The sequence below is a fragment of the Oryctolagus cuniculus genome, chromosome 10 (assembly GCF_964237555.1).
Source record: "Oryctolagus cuniculus chromosome 10, mOryCun1.1, whole genome shotgun sequence".
NCBI classification, from domain to species: Eukaryota; Metazoa; Chordata; class Mammalia; order Lagomorpha; family Leporidae; genus Oryctolagus; species Oryctolagus cuniculus.
This window is the reverse complement of record NC_091441.1, coordinates 52,732,895-52,750,135: the sequence shown is the minus strand read 5'-3', so window position 1 is coordinate 52,750,135 and position 17,241 is coordinate 52,732,895. Positions and strand designations below refer to the sequence as shown.

At 45.6% G+C, this 17,241-nt stretch overlaps 1 protein-coding gene across 7 annotated transcripts in view; it reads right to left on the bottom strand.

The window, feature by feature from the left end:
- Positions 1–1,430: 1,430 nt before the first annotated feature.
- The window catches only part of ZNF521 (zinc finger protein 521), a 297,436-nt gene continuing 281,625 nt past the window's right edge, over positions 1,431–17,241 (bottom strand). For all 7 annotated transcript variants that reach the window (XM_008261154.4, XM_017344089.3, XM_070050372.1 and 4 more), the window contains one exon: positions 1,431–2,235. In XM_008261154.4, coding sequence (XP_008259376.2) covers positions 2,206–2,235 — 30 coding nt within the window. In that variant the 3' untranslated portion in view covers positions 1,431–2,205. The remainder of the gene's footprint in view (positions 2,236–17,241) is intronic.

Below are 17,241 nucleotides of genomic sequence, written 5' to 3'. Positions count from 1 at the left end.
CAGAGTAATAGTTCCCAAGTGTCTCCTCCCCCACACCCCCAGCAATGTCAGCATCACCTGGGAAATGCTGAGAAAGGCACAGGATCAGCACTCCTGGAGGCTGGGTCCAGCACCCCATGCTGAAGTAGGCTAAGGCTGGAGATCCCTGGGGTGGGGATTGCACCTTGTGGGGCTGGTAACCGAGATGCCTGGTTGGATCTTCTGGGGACAGATGGTCACAATACATGGTGTCCATACTTTAGCTCCACCACAAGGGTGCTGAGGATTCTTTTTTTTTTTTAAGATTTATTTATGTATTTGAAAGGCAGAGTTATGGAGGAGGAAGAGGGGAGATAGAGAGGTCTTCCATCCCCTGGTCCACTCCCCAAATGGTTGCAACGGCCATGGCTGGGCCAGATTGAAGCCAGGAGCCAGAAGCTTCCTCCACGTGGATGCCAGGGGCCATCCTCCACTACTTTTCCCAGGTGCATTTTCAGGGAGCAGGATTAGAAGTGAAGCAGCCAAGACTCGAACTGGCACCCATATGGGATGCTGGCGCTACAGGTGGAGGCTTAACCCACTATGCCACAGCGCCGGCCCCAAATTCTTGCTTGTCTAAGGCTTAAAGATCTGCTTGCATTCTTCAGCATTTAAAGGGGTCAAGGTGCTCACAGTTGACTAAGCATTTTAGGCATGATTTGGATGAAAGGTGCCCATGTTTATTAGGTGTATCCTTGCAGATATAATTGTAAACATGTGTATCAGGGTTCAATGTACACATCGCTCTTTTTTAAAAAGATTCTGTTTTTAAAGTTCTGAGATTAGAGGTTCTATTTATTCACCACCTTGTGGCAGGTAGTGGTGACAGCAATCTTCCAGAGGAGCGCCTCACCACCCGCCATAGGCATGCTGATGACCAAATTTCCATCACCTTCCCCAGCCAGGCGAACCATGGCCAGCAGGACAGGCGATGTGGCGAGGAACCCCCTGGGAGTCAGTGCCAGCACCAGAACTAACAACCATCTGACTTGCCACTCCGTGCTTTGTCTTCTGAATGAACAGTGCTGCTTCTTAAGTACACATAAGCCAAACTGCCTCTCAAATTGCTGCCATCTACTTGGAGTTCAGATTTGCACAGCATGACATGAATTGGGCTGCAAATTATGCAGAAAACAGCCATCACATCCATCTGTGATGTCAGAATCCTCAAGTACAATGTGACCTGTTAGACTCTGAGAGCGCAGAAGTATGTGAGGTCTGACTCCCTCTCTGTGCACGATGATGAATATCCTCCCCGCTGCATTTGGCCCAGTGTGAAAAGGTTAAATATGATGGAGGGGACGCCCGTGATATGCTCGTAGGCAAATCTTACATCCAAGGGTGTAGGCAATTAGACTTTCCTAAATGGTAGAGCAACTACAGAAAGAAAACACACAAACACACTCAATACCTAATGGTAAACTGAATTTATTTCCTCTTGGAAAACAATTCCAGTAATCTCCAGGTTCAGACCGCAGAGTAAACATTAATAACAATAACATACAGGTTAGTTCAACTGATTCAAGAATTTTGGCTGTGTGAAATCATTAAGGAAAACCTTGAACACTCAAAGCTTCAAATGGATCCAGGAAAAAAAAATTCTTTGACAGTCTACATAACAACTATTGCATATATAGTGATGCTACCTGTCACATTGCAAGGCTTACAAATATATATACGGGCCTTATCCAGCGCTGGGCTTCTGTTCTGTGAGGACATCTCTTCTTGGTTTGCAAGAATCTTCAGCAATAAAAAATAGTCTTGGATTTAACCGTTGATATACCAAAAGAGAACTGCTAGGCTTAAGTATAAATAAAAGGAAGTCCAACCACAGTCTCATGGGTAGCAGTTGTTTTTAATCTGTCTTCCTTGAGAATACTTTCTCTTAAGCCATTCTGCTCACACTCTGTTTAAAAATCTTGCCTGAATAGGGCCCAAGTCCACTTGTCTTCATAAGACCGTTTTAGTATCAGACGACATAATACATGTGCAACACTTTATATACAAGGAGTCAATCCGGTGCTCAGAAGTTCAAACACATGAACATCCAACAGTTTTGATAATACAATTTTATGGTACAATACAATGCTTCTGAAGAATATACATTAACAATGAAAATTTCGTGCAAAGAGTAAAACATGTTCCCTTTTTGTGCCACCAAATTCTCCTCGAGAGACGGTACTTGCACTAACTGCTGTGTTGGGTCATCGTGTGGTTCTGGAAAAAATGAAAAGAGAGGGAGGAAACATAAGTGATTGTACCTTCATCAGACCCAGCATCCGTTAACGCTGACGGCTTTGTAATAACATGAAGTGTGTTTCCCTGCACACCCATGAGCAGGTGCTCAGTGCCCCCAGGGAGGCACAGACCCAGGGGTCTTCAGAATGCAACAGGGGCAGCAGGAGGATAGGGTGATGCTACTGCCTCTGAATCTGGGAGGAGGCAGGGCTGGGAACCTCTAGGACATGAGATGCTGGCTGCCCTTTTCCTCCTCTCTGCCTCTGCCATGCCTCCCACAGTACCTCCCAGCCTCTGCCGTCAAAATACAACCCATTTTCTTTATTTTCTTTTTCTTTTTTTTTTTTTTTTACAGGCAGAGTTAGTGAAAGAGAGAGACACAGAGAAAGATCTTCCTTTTTTCCGTTGGTTCTCCCCTCAAGTGGCCGCAACGGCCAGCGCGTTGCTGCCAGCACGCTGCGCTGATCTGAAGCCAGGAGCCAGGTGCTTCCTCCTGGTCTCTCATGTGGGTGCAGGACCCAAGCACTTGGGCCATTCTCCACTGCACTCCCGGGCCATAGCGGAGAGCTGGACTGAAGAGGAGCAACCAGGACAGAATCCGGCACCCCAACTGGGACTAGAACCCGGGGTGCCAGTGCCGCAGACGGAGGATTAGCCTAGTGAACCACGACGCCGGCCAATACAACCCATTTTCAAGGACAAGGTTAGCCCTATTTGAAAAGTTTTCTGTACTTGTGCATTACTTCTATTGATTGCATTGCTTTTGTTCTACTCTTTCTTAGATGCTGAACATCCTGACAGTTATAGCTCTAGCTGTCCTTCAATACACGTATAAATGGCATGAGCTACCTGCTGATGATGGACAGGGGGCAAGAGGTGAACCCAGGCCCTGCCCCCATGGAGGGCAGGGGGCTGCAGCACACCATGGCCCAGGATACTCTTTTTCCTCTGTGGGCATGGCCTTTGCTGTAGTTTTGGTTCTCTCTTCTCTTCCTGACCACACTAGCAAGTTCCATTTCTGGGTGAGCAAATTCTTTGTAAACCGTGACAGGGCAATTCGGATACCCAGGCAGGCTCTGAGGGTGAAGACTTGGTGGGCAGGTTCCAGACCCCAGGAGGCCTGTGGGATGGTTCCATCTCCCATGGAGGATGGCCACAGACCTGAGGGACATTTAGAGAGTGAGCCTGGAGACGCCTTCTTTCCACACTCTTCCCTCCCCACCCCAGCACTTTTTATCACTCACCTTGCACAAGCCCCACCCCCCAATTACCTTCTGAGCAAAACCTTGGGGCTCAAAACACCAAGCACTTCCGGGCTCATTGCATCTAACCTGCTCTCCCTGCTTTGTGACTTCCTACTGTGCTGTATGCTGCTTACATTGAATGATCTTAGGTCTTGTCTCTCAGTTATTTGTAGGCCTGGCTCTTGCCTTGTGTCAGAAATTCAGATGTTCATCCTTTTTAAAGAGAATATGTAATTTATCTGAGAAGCAAAGACAGACAGACAGATACACACACAGATACACATGGGGAGGGAGGGAGGGAGGAAGTGAGAGAGAGAGAGAGAATCTCACATCCACTAGTCCACTGCTCAAGTGTTCACAACAGTCAGAGCCAGGCTAAGCCAAAGCTGGAAGCCAACAATTCAATCCAGGTCTTCCATGTGGGCAGGGGCCCAACTACTTGAGCTATCACCTGCTATATCCCGGGGTACACATTAGCAGAGCAAAGACTTGAACCAATGCACTCTGACATAGACATCTCAAATGGCATCTTACCATTAGACCAAACACTTACTCAATTATGTTTTAAAGATGTATTTCCTTTATTTGAAAGGCAGAGTTACAGAGACAGAGGGGGAGAGGCAGAGACAGAGGTCTTTCATCCCAAATGCCCACAACAGCTAGAGCTGGCTAGGAGTCAGGAGTCAGGAGCTTTTTCCAGGTCTCCTACGTGAGTGCAGGGGCCCAAGCACCTGGGCCACCTTCTGCTGCTTTCCCAGGTGCATTAGCAGGGAGCTGGATCAGAAGTGGAGCAGTGGAGTCTTGAACCAGCGCTCATATAGGATGCAGGTATCACAGGTGGCAGCCTTACCCACTATGCCACAACACCAGCCCCTACTCGATGTTCATTCACTCAGTGCTTCAGAAGTACCTATGGAATACTTGTGTCACCACTTGGCACAACTGGTACCCTCACATGCTCAGGAGAGAGGATCTGTCCAACTCTGTGACTGACTGACCAACCAAGTGAAGGCTACGCAAGAGAAAAAGCACGGCCCCTGCCTTCACCCCTACAAAGCACTCACACTCTAAGAAAGTCACGTGGCCAGGAGACACGTGGGCAGAGGCCGCAAAGAAAGAACATGCGAGGGACGTGCATGGACCTGAAACTCATTCAGATTGGGCAAGTCTTTTTTAGGGTGTTCACAGTCAGGAGCGCTGGAGAACAATGAAGAGGGCAGCTGGTTTGAGGCAAGATGACCAGGAGCCTTGTGTACCTGGCTGAGGAACAGAAACTTGGTCTCATCAATGAAGAGAAGCTACCAGTTTATTTCCTTCCATCCCTCCCTTCTCCCCTCCCTCCCCCCTCCCTTCCTCTCTTCTTTCAAGATTTATTTATTCACTTGAAAGTCAGAGTTACAGAGAGAGAGAGAGAGAGAGAGAGGGAAGACAGAGAGAGAGAGAGAGCAAGAGCTATCTTCCATCTGCTAGTTCACTCCCCACACTGCTGAAATGGCTGGGGCTGAGTCAGGCCAAAGCCTGGAGCTTCATCTGGGTCTCCCACATGGGAACAGGGGCCCAAACACTTAGGTCATTTTCTGCTGCTTTCCCAGGTGCATTAGCAGGCAGCAGAATGGGAAGTGGACCAGTTGAGACTTGAACCAGTGCCCGTATGGGATGCCAGCATCACAGGAGGTCTTACTGGCTGAGCCACAACACTGGCCCATTGGACAGTTTTAAGCAGAGGGCTTTGTCTTAAAACTCTCTGTAATATTTTCACGCCCCATAGTAACTAGCAGTCTTCCAGCGGCACAGAGGCTGATGTCTGCCCAGCAGGGCTGAGGGTGCTAGTGAGGCAGCAGATAGACCCACATGGAGGACCAGCGCTTCCTCCTCCCCCTTTATCAACTTAGCTCACGTTTCAAGAAGGATGAGAAGCATGATGTCACTCCCCTTATTTAAAACATATCTGATTTTATTAATTCAGTGGAAAACAAGCTTTCCTCAGTAATATTAGCCTCAAGGCACATCTGGTAGCAATCTTGCATGGATATTGATTTTAAATATTTTTGAAAAATATTTTTCACTAGTATGTAGACAGGGTAATCAAAATACTGATGAAACCCCAAAATTCTCCATTTTGTTAAAAATCAACACAATTGGGCCAGACATTATGGTACAGTGGGTTAAATCTCTGCTCAGGATGCCTGTACCCCATACTGGAGTTCCTGGTTTGAGACCTGACTACTCGTTGCTTCCGATCTAGCCTCCTCCTACTGTCCCTGGGAGACACCAGATGATTGTCCAAGTACTTGGGTTCCTATCATCTATGTGGGAGAAATGCATGGAGTCCTGGCCTCTTGGCTTTGACCTGGCCCAGCTTTGGTTGTTGGGAGCATATGGGGAATGCACCAGTAGATGGAAGATAGATCTCTGTTTTGCTCTCTGTCTTTCAAATAAAATAATATTTTAAAAAATCAATACAATTATGATTAGAAAGGACACAGACAATAAAAAGTTCGATTACTCAAAATATAGTGTCCACTTTTTCTCCTACCTCTTGCCAGCTCAGAGTTAAAATCTGGCCTTTTAAAAAGTTTTTTTAAAACTTAATTATTTTAAAAAATTACAAGAAGCTACGGCAGTATTTACCCAAATGGCAAGATACTGATGGGAAGAGGAGTGATCATTTTTAAAGGCTTAAGTGCTGTGATGGACATTCCCTAATGGATAGGACTGTGGGGGCTACTAAAGGACGCTCCACCACCGCTCACCTGTGTTTTCATGTGTACTTGCACTGGGATACTGCACAACAAGCACCTGAATCAAACTGTCTGCAGTGATTGGCAGCTGTGACTTGGATGCTTCCATCCAAAACCAAAGCCATACGAGTGTCTTCAAAGGAGTCAGGGAATGAAGAAAAACACACACACCACTTACTGCAGCTTCTACAAGTGTGGATGCTTTGTACAGACAAGAGGACAGAAATGGTCTGTGAGAAGGTACAGTGTGGCTTGCGCAACACAAGCTTCTACAAAAACAGAGAGTCCCGATATAAGTACCACCGGAGTGGAAAAGCTGGTGTGAAAAATGAAAGCTAAGCCCTCTGGTGTGGTGATGCCTGCATACGGAGATCTCTTAGTCCTGGTTTAGTTTTCCTTCCTTTCTCTGCTTCAGTTCAACTGAGGGTCAAGACAGGGTCTCCCCGGCCCTGACCACTGACTGTGGCTCTATTAGTGGGAAGGGTGCATCTTCCCAGAGGTTCTTGGGAAATGGGCATATTGGTGTTGGGGGGTGGGCATCAGTGGATTCTGATCCCTCCTCAAGGGCTCTGACAATCCCTGAGGTTGTGTCTGCTCTCTCCCCTCCACCGTGCTCCAAGTCCACGGAAGCTACAGATGGCCCGACTTCCATTCCTCAAGGAAGGGATGGAATGTCTGAGGCACAGTCTGTTCAGGAAGGACCAGTGTGAGGTCATCCTCCGGACCGGACTATGGGTACCCTTGGAATGTTGTAAAAACCACAGACATCGCTTCTCTGCAAAAGGAAGAAGCAATTGGGAAAGATAAAATGTAGACAACAGAAGAGAAAAAAAAAAAAAACTAAAAACATAGCCTCAGGTAGGCTCTGGGGTACGGGAGCTCTTGCCCCGGCCACCAGCCCCACCACAGAGCCAGCCTGAGATGCCGAGGAGAGAGTGGGAAGTACTACAGGCCTCTGGCAAGGAGCCTTCTCGGGCGCCAGTTTCCAGCTCTCTGGGTCCAGAGGAAACCACTGCACTAGAACAAAGCAGTGGGTAATCTCACCAATTTTACACAGCAATTCACAGTCCCCAAAGTACTTTAATGCAATGACAGGTTATGAGAAAAAATATCTGTTCCAATGAAGGGAAAGTGTTTTACATAATCGAGGAGAACATCAGTGCGACACCGGTGGAGGTGGGGGGTGATGACAGAAAAGGAAGTAGGAAGAGAGGAAAACTTCTGTAATCCCACAGAGAGCCATATTCTACTCTGCAAAAAGCCATCTCCGGGAGACCCCATGTCTAAGTAACTGAAAATTGCAAACCATTAATCCCAGTTATGAACAGTTGTTTTACACGAGGGGGGCTTGTGTTAAAAAAAATCAAATCCACAACACACCTCAAAGCTTACAGGAAGATCCACGTAGGTATGATACCTTAATAGGTTTCACAACCACCTCCTTCACGGCAAAGGGCCCCATTTGGAAGGAGTGTGCTTTATAATTTTTTCCTCTATAAATCTGAAATTGAACTTAGAAAACTAAAAAACAGATGAGGGCCCTACAAATTCCCTCCTAGCACGATGTATTTCTTTTTAAATATGAGATGCCTTTCATTTTACAAGGCTGGAATCCTCATTCTGGGCTTGGCACTCTAACAAACGATGAATTCAGCCTCCTTCTTTCTGTGAGCTGACCACATTTGCTGGTCAAACGGTTTAATTCTGTTTCAAATGCAATCCAAGAAAAATATTTTTAAATAAAAATAAAAACCTATGATCCTCTGAAACGGTTGGCTCAGGGATCCCACTTTCCTGCAATCTTGAGGCGAATTTGAATTTTTGCACTTATACTAATGATGAAGTGAAGCTCGGGCGGAAAGCCAGGGAGAACCAACCTTCCCAGGGCTGAAAAAAAAATTAAATTCCCACCCCACAAAAGTTTTGCCCACAAACTGTCCCAACTTTTCCAATTCTTTGGCAGGGGCCACGTCTGTGCTTTGTAGACCTCTGTTGGCACCCATAAAATGTTAAGTAGCAACAGTCATAAAAAAAAAAATAACCCAGCGGCATCTGAATGGAAGTTTTGTGAAATCTGTTGATTCAAAGATGTTCATCATTTTTTACCGTGGTCTATTTATAGCCTTTTGTTTCAAACAAATTCTGACAAGCTTTGAAAACCAAGCAAAAGAGCCAGCATGCTATTTTAAAAGGGAATCGGGAAAAAAAAAGCAATCCAAGCTTTCCACTAATTCACTGTGCCATTAGAAGCCTGAATTTCAACTGCAGTTGTATTCAGTTTAAATGAGATGTTTTCCAACCAGATGAAATAGCAGGCAATTGTGCCTCCCAAACAATGCGAGGCGGGAAGAAATGAAGAGATATCAAGATTAAATGTGGTGGTTTCTTTCAACAGATGGTGACAGTGCTGTGGCAGTGTGTTGTTTTCTCTTTAGTTGAAGAACACAAACATTGGTAATCAATCATCACTGATTAACTAATTATATTACCCTTCCTTTTATCACCGGGCTTGGACCTTTATCTGTAAACACTGAGGGTGAGCGGCTGCTCTTACTTTTCCAGAAGCATGTTCCAGTTCACGTACAGTCAGGCGTGCAGCTACGTGCTGCAAACAGCATTCGACATTACCGTCCACCTTTAGGTACTCCTGCTTTTTAATTTTTTTTATTTATTTTTTAAACAAAAGCAATTGGTTTCCAACAGGCTGGATAATAAGTCTTTTGACCTGCATTCTTCTTTGACCTGTTAAGGTCACCCCTGTGCTTGGGCACAGAGCTGACTTAGGAAATGCCTGCAAGTCCTACATTTCATCTGCCCACTCAAAATAAAGCTTTCTTTCAATGTGTCTGTGCAGGTCCCTGAAGGCCAAGGAGGCATCCCTGTAGTGGGCAATGCAGGGACAGAAGCTTCTGCCTTTATTAATGAATGCAGACCATTATGAGTCTGGCTGGCTCCTTCCCTGTTCCCAGAAGCATATACTGTACGTGACTTAAAATGCTAGAATATTGACACAAAGCGAGCCGGGCACCCCTAAGGAAAATTACTCCTTGGATATAATGTAGGCTCGTAACAGCTATTAGAGTACAAAATAAAACCCTCCGGGATCAGACTGACATATACCGCATTCTACCTAGTCCTCAAACATTAGAAGAATTTCTTTGTGAAGGCATTCTCAAGGACAGCATTAAACTGACTTTTGTAGCAATCTGCAACAGCTTTTTGGCTTAGAGCTTTTAGTACTAAATCTCTGGTTTGAATCAATATACGTACTATATCTTCTACATTAATCAATACATTTGGTTCAATACATGTTCTATTAAATTATACTTTCTAATCAAGATTTTTACATTTCAACTCCCTCTCTCTTTCAGTCCCAACTTCCTCTGCTGGTGCAATAGTTTTAAAAGTGTATACAGCTAATGAGGACAGGATGCTAAGCTATCTTCTCCTGTATGTCAGAGGAAAAATCATCGCAATGGCAAAGGGTGAACGCCAAGCATCTCAATAAGGCTCCCAGGATGGGGATGTTAATAAATTAACACTTTCAAAGTCCACACAATTATAAAGTCTTCATAATTTTAAATTAATTAAAAATGAATCACTATAGCTCTGGAAGTATGATTAGGGAGGTTTTAAAGATTACACTGGAGACCCAAGTCACCCAATATACCATTTATACCCTGCTTTGCCACCCCAAGATTGCCACTGCCCACAGATGCTATACTTTGTGGCTGGAGAAATTTGGGGTAATTGTGTTTTCATGTACCTTACCTGAAAAGCATCAGGAGTACAAGTGGACATATGCATTTTGTGAGATACAGCTAAATGAATATTTTTAAAAAGAATATTTATTTGGTATATAATATTTTCCCAACATGGAGTAAGAATACAGAAGAATTATGTGTGGTGGATTTTTCATAGCAGGGATATTGACTCACAATTTTTACATTTGTAGAATTTGCTAGAATGAGATTCTACTCTTTTATTATGACACAGCAATGGCATTTCCAAAACCGGCTGTCATGATGTGCTCTTGCCCCTCTCCTTAATGCCATGGATGTTGCATTCATGATCATGTTTGCACTGTCAGAATTTCCCTTTTTATTTTTTCATATGGTAATGTCATCACCAGCAACGTACAGAGACACTGATGCATTTTCTTTTGACATTTAACAGTTCACATGGGCTTGGGCTGACATCTCAAAGCATTTCTGGGTGACACTAAGCTATATTAAAGCAAAAGGTGAAACGGCATCATCAGAAGTGATCAGGAAAATACAAGATATTCAAGACGGAAAAGGACTATTAGGTTATTTAGTTTGTTCCCCTGCAGGAACAGAGCTGTTTTATAAAGTTTACACTCCAGGCCAGTTTTAAATGATTCTGGCAATGACGTTTCCATCACTCCTCCCTTAGGAAACAAGTTCATATTCTAATCAACCTCACTGAAGGGCATTTTGTTGTTCTTGCTCCCTGGACATTTATGCTAAATAACCCAGCAAAGGGGGATCCAAGACACCTCTGAAGCATGTGGACATTGGCATGTCTGTGAGATTCTGTTCAGAAATCTGGGCCATGGGGCCACAGCATAAAGCTCTTTCTTATCCCAACTACATCCAAAACAATCCAGTAAATGATCTCCTAGTCGTTACGCAAAACACAAGTCATTCACCTGCTGGGTTCTAGGGAGAAGCCAAAAGCTAAATAAATCCTAGAAGGCCAGGGAGCCTTGGGGTCTCCCTCAGGGCAGAGTTTCCTAGCCTCAGCACTCCTGACCTTTGGGGCTGGTTGGTTCTTGGTCCTGGGAGGCTCTTCTGGGCACTGTAGGAGGTCGGGCTGTCTCTCTGGCCTCTGTGGACCACACACCAGTGGCACTCCCGGCTGTGATGACCAAAAGTGTTCCCAGACATGGCTACGTATCACTCTCCATTGAGGACAACTGCCTTCCACGTTTGAATAAATGAAAGCTTGGTGACAAGGAGAGTTCTGCACCAAAAGGATCTGAAGTTGCGGGCGGGGAGGAAGTGAGCCACAGGGGAAGCAGGGATGCTGGCCCATGCAGCGTTGAGGGGCGTGAACCAGGAGGTCTTGTTATTGACCTGTCTTATTACTAATAGGTTTACCGAGATAATTAGAGATCAAGTTCACAAACAGGAGGGGGTAGGAAAGACACATAGTTGCTTTGAATTTACTTTGCACTGAAAACACTTTCAGGGTGCCATGCCATGCTTGGGTTTACCACTTAGTCTTCATTCAAAGAGGTATCTTCTCTAACTTAAAACAAACACATGGCAAAAGGACACACATATGCCACATGCTATTGTTTTACATGACATTTTCAAAGGTAGTCAATGGGTAAAAGTGGGAAGTTGTCCAAACATTATGGCAGGATTCTCTGTGCTATGGAATAAATGGCATCATGGGAAGCACTGAGTCGAGAAACGTTCACTCCTTTAGACGCACTAAGACCTGCATGTGCCACAGGGGAACAAAAGCAGGGCATTTTCATGGCAGTAACTGCTGCATCAGGAATGTTTATAATCTAACAGTGTATGAAAGGACCCAAATATTAAGCTCTGGAAATTAGTACTTCGGGTATGGGGACAACTGCCATTTGAAAGAATGATGGTGGCCGGCGCTGCGGCTCACTAGGCTAATCCTCCGCCTGCAGCGCCGGCACCCCAGGTTCCAGTCCTGGTCGGGGCGCCGGATTCTGTCCCGGTTGCCCCTCTTCCAGGCCAGCTCTCTGCTGTGGCCCGGGAGTGCAGTGGAGGATGGCCCAGGTCCTTGGGCCCTGCACCTGCATGGAAGACCAGGAGAAGCACCTGGCTCCTGGCTTCGAATCAGCGTGGTGTGCCGGCTGCAGCGCACCGGCCGCAGTGGCCATTGGGGGCTGAACCAATGGAAAAGGAAGACCTTTCTCTCTGCCTCTCTCTCTCTCACTGTCCACTCTGTCAATAAATAAATAAATAAATAAATAAATAAATAAAAAAAGCCTGGGACAAGGTGTGTCCAGGGCCCCTCTCTTCTAAAAAAAAAAAAAAAAAAAGGAAAGAATTATGCAGCCAGGCCAGCACCACGGCTCACTAGGCTAATCCTCCGCCGCTGGCACACCAGGTTCTAGTCCCGGTCTGCACACCGGATTCTGTCCCAGTTGCCCCTCTTCCAGGCCAGCTCTCTGCTATGGCCTGGGAGTGCAGTGGAGGATGGCCCAAGTACTTGGGCCCTGCACCCCATGGGAGACCAGGATAAGTACCTGGCTCCTGCCATCGGATCAGCGCGGTGCGCAGGCCGCAGCACACTGGCCGCGGAGGCCACTGGAGGGTGAACCAACGGTAAAGGAAGACCTTTTTCTCTCTCTCTCTCACTGTCCACTCTGCCTGTCAAAAAAAAAAAAAAAAAAAAAAAAGAATTATGCAGCCACCCTACTCGATTTGCTGGTCTAGATTCAAGGGCAGGTGCAACTCCACCCCCAAGTAACACAGCAGGGAAACCAAGACTTGGCTTCAGGACCAGGGGTGCCCCAGCAGCACCTCATCCAATATCTCATTGCATTGATGAGGAAACTAAGCCCTAGAAAGTTTAAGCCAACTTTCAAGGTCTTATGTCTAGCTCAGCTAAGCCAACCTCCAGCATGACAAAGGTAGGACAGTGCTGGTACCTGGGTTCTAATCCCTGGGCTGGCCGCAGAGTGGAAGGATGCTCACCGCCACAGCTGGCACCATCCACCGAGAGAACAGGGTGTGCTTTTGCGGGACATGGAACAAGGGCCCTTCATTTGTGGGCTGAATTATCAGAGAAGTCACCTCTGGCTGAGCTAGAGCAATGCAGAGGTAGAATGGAAGTGAACAGGGAGAAGAGAATCAGCAAAGCTGAGGGTCCCAGAGACTGCCTAGGAGCTGAAGCCTCCGGTGGGGCTGAAGATCCATCCGAGCTGTGCAGAAGGGTGGGCAGCCTGTTCAGAAAGAGCCATTTTCTCCACGTTCTGCTTTGTTGCTGTTGTTGTTTACAATAGCAAACTGATCTGGAAAGGCCCACGGTGGCCAGAATATTCAACTAACTAGCCAAGCCTTCATCTAATGTGAGTCTTCAGAAGCCTGAGCAAAAACTAATTGTTTAAATAATGCAATGTCCAGGTTGCTAATGTAGAACTAGTATTTTGACAAACATTATGGAAAAATTAAGTCTCTTCTTCCATCTACTTCACAGAGACAAATCCTACTACAGGGTTATATACGGGAACTATTACCTACACAACAATTCTATTTCCCACGAAGAACTTGAAAACAGTGGTGAAATTTCAGTTGTGAGCTGACCCCATCTGTTTTGCATACCTGACAGGCTTGAAAATTATCCTCTTTGGACTGACAATAGCATATACTACCTTGTGAGGGGAAGAAAATAGTGCTGAATTGGATGAAGAAGCTTAAAAAAGCAGAATGGCACAAAGCTTATTTTTCTTAAAAGAAAACAAAGCATCGAGCTCCCTGTTTACATGCAAAGAGCCCAAAGAAAATTTAAATGAAATGATACAGAGGCAGCAAAAGTGACAAGGAAGCCAGGACATAAAGATTCTGCTCAGATTCAGGAGATGCGGGGTCCCAGCGTATTGTGGCGTAGAAGGCTTTGATAGGCAACACTGTCTAATAAGATATTCAGGGATTAAGTCAGTGCTGCACAGACAGATGTGTCCGTGCGCCAGTTGTTGCTAAGCTTTAATTTTTCCCCTGTAATGTTTAATTTATCACACTGGCGCTTTCTAAACTCGAACATCTGTAAACAAGGTTAAGAATGACCTCCTTCCAATTTTACATCCACTAACAGTGCCCCTTCTTCGTGCTCTAATTTTAGATACCTTAAAGGTAAATAAATCGGTGGAAGGAAGGGGGAGGAAAAAAAGAAGGCTTGTCTGACGCTGTAATGTGTTCATCTTGGGCGAATACAAATTTCTTGTCTGCCAGGCTCTGGGGTGCACACACTGACTCCTGATGCTGAAGCCATATTCGGGCATCCTTTTCCCAGTCAAGTGCAATTAAACAAACTTCTGCTAATTATTTAACAGTCTTGTGTAGTAATTAGCAGCAAATAATGGGAGCTTACATTGATAATTACTCAGAAATGTCCTCTCCCAAACATTACAAATTTCCTGCTCCTCCCCTTTCTCTTGCATTTTGAATCCCGGAAGGTTGTTGAGAGGATTTAGCATGTGAAATTAACCATAGTCCCAACACTCAACCCAAGATCTTGCAAATAGATTGGGATGGTTGGCCATCGGTTGACAATTTTTCCACCAGCATTACTTACTTCACTTCCATGTATGAAATCCATTGAAACCTAGTTATGTACTGAAAGATTTTGGAGTGGGGCATTGATTTAAAAACTGACTGGCAGGCTTAGGATTTAAACTCTGGTCCACTAGATTCAAAAGGTCATCTGATTAGCATGGGAGAAGCACAGGGCGCTGTAATTTATATTCCAAGGGTAACCTTTCTGGAAAGAAGGAGGGAACCAAGACTCTGCTTCTCCACTGGATGGGACAAGGATTCCCTTTACCCAAATTCCAGTAATTATGAAAAATATTTTGTTGAACATGGGCAAGGGGCAAAAGAAGCACCACTTCCTTGTAGTGCATTATTTCCTTTATTAAAAACACTACCATACTCTCTAGGAGGTAAAAATGCACATTGAGGGTAAGTCAAACATGCTGTAAATCATTAAGAATAACAGAAAACATCTTTCTCCACCATAAGCAACAAAATGCTTGTGTACTAGGGCATTTGTTTCAGTAAACATACATAAAAATGAAACCGTGGAAGGACACACACAACATATGGATTTACATAATTAAACCCTATAAAGTACAAGCCACATCCTGAGATTTTCATGCCTAAGCAAGACAGTGTGTGTTGCATGGAGCAGAACAGAGTTGTGTACATGCATGTGTCCAGCAGGTCAAGACCCTGGTGTTTACCCTCGTTCTTTCTGTCCCTGGGGAACACAGTCCTCCATGGGGAACACAATTTGACAAAGCCCTAAGTAGCTCTTGTTTTAAATTTTAAGAAAGCTCTTTCAAAACGTAAATACTGGGGCTGGCACTCTGGTGTAGCGAATAAAGCCACTGCCTGCAGTGCCAGCATCCCATATGGATGCTAGTTCAAGTCTTGGCTGCTCCACTTCCAATCCAGCTATCCTTTGTGGCCTGGGAAAGCAGTGGAAGATGGCCCACATCCTTGGGCCCCTGCGCCTGCATGGGAGACCCAGAAGTAGCTCCTGGCTTCAGTTCGGCACAGCTCCAGCCATTCCGGTCATCTGGGGAGTGAACTAACAAACAGAAGACTCTCTCTCTCTTTTCTCTCTCTCTCTCTCTCTCTCTATCTGCCTCTGCCTTTCTGTAACTCCGCCTTTCAAATAAATACATAAATCTTAAAAAAAAAAAAGTAAATGTTTCATAGGCCTGATTCTGTCTGGTTGCAGAAAGGAGGACAAATTTTACACTCAAGTATGATACATTATTTTCCCTTGCTTGTCCACTTTTCTGTCTGCTTTCTCTGGCTGTTTTTGTGTGCTGTGCAAAGTTTCAGCTGCCCATTTTCTGTAACAATCCCCAGGCCTCCTGTCTCCCCAAATCACCCTTGTTTATCAGCGAGCTCCCAGAGGCACCCAGAGGAATGAGAATGCTCAGTGTAGTTCTCCTTCTCTCCTGAACCCTGTCCTAAGACACAGCAGCACTGTCTCTGGTCCACCATCTCCTCTTGGAACGCTGCAGATATACAGATGGCACGGCTGCCCCGCTCGCCGCTCTGCCAAGAAGTGCTTCTACTTGCTTCAGAAGCCCCCGTGTGAAACCCCCTGCCTCTCACCTCCTGGGCATCTTTTCCGGCTTCGCTTCCTCGTCTCGGTGGGACCATTTCCTCACCCCTCATGGTACCCAGAACTCCTGGAAAGCCAGCCCTTTAATTCCCCCAGACAAAGATGTGCGGTAGCTATGGTGAGAGTAATCTATAACCCTCACATCCTTATATAATTTGCTACTCCATGTTAATTTTGATTCATTATGATAAAGCAATATAATTTTAAAAATTCCTCTTTAAAGTGAAGTATTTAACATGATCTTGGAAGAAAGACAGTCCCCATGAACAGAGGGCTGGGCAGCAGGCACGGTGCACACACATGCAGATTCGAAGGTGAACTGTAAACAAGTCCACAGGGCCACACTGCCACGCATAAAAGGGTCCAGCGACGGGGGGCCTCATTCTAATCAGTCCTCGGAGGAACCTGCCACACAGAAGTGGCACTTATTCTAATTTAAAGCCCTCGCGCTTGCTTCAGTGTTGCAAAATTTATAAAAGAATAACTTCATTAAACCGCCTGGTACTTCAAACACAAACACAAGCCAGCCACAACACAGAAGGGGCTGGACAAGAGGAAGAAGAATACTCCCAGAGAGTTGTTTGCTCCAATACTGAAATCAAGTCTGCACTGTGGGGCTTCTCTTTTGGAGCACATGGCTCGCCGTACAACTCTCTGCCACCAAAGCCTGTGGCCTGCTCGCTAACACGGAGCAGCACTCGGAGCCGCTCAGCAAGCACGTCGCACGCGCATATCCACCTGGCAGGCCATAAATGCACACCCTTCAGCGCTCCTCTCCTAGTCTGCAAAGGACATGGATTCTGAACACCGCTGGAGCAGTGCCCATTTACTTGCATAATATATCAGACTCACTTAAGTCGTTGAAAAACTAATGGCAAAATTTTTTTCCCCTCTTGATCTTGGCACTCAGGAAAGCAAGCCGTAAGGAGGGCTGAGTGCAAACAGTCTGCAGAGTCCATGCCCCGCCGGGGAGAACCGTTTTGGTCCCAGTCTACAGCAACACTCTTTGCAGGCAGCTTCTGAATCACAGACATGCTACAGTAACACGACTTCAGGCCAGCTTCCTAAGCTACAATGCGGTGTGTGTCAAAACACACATCACTTCAAGCTGAACTGTCAGTGTATTTCTC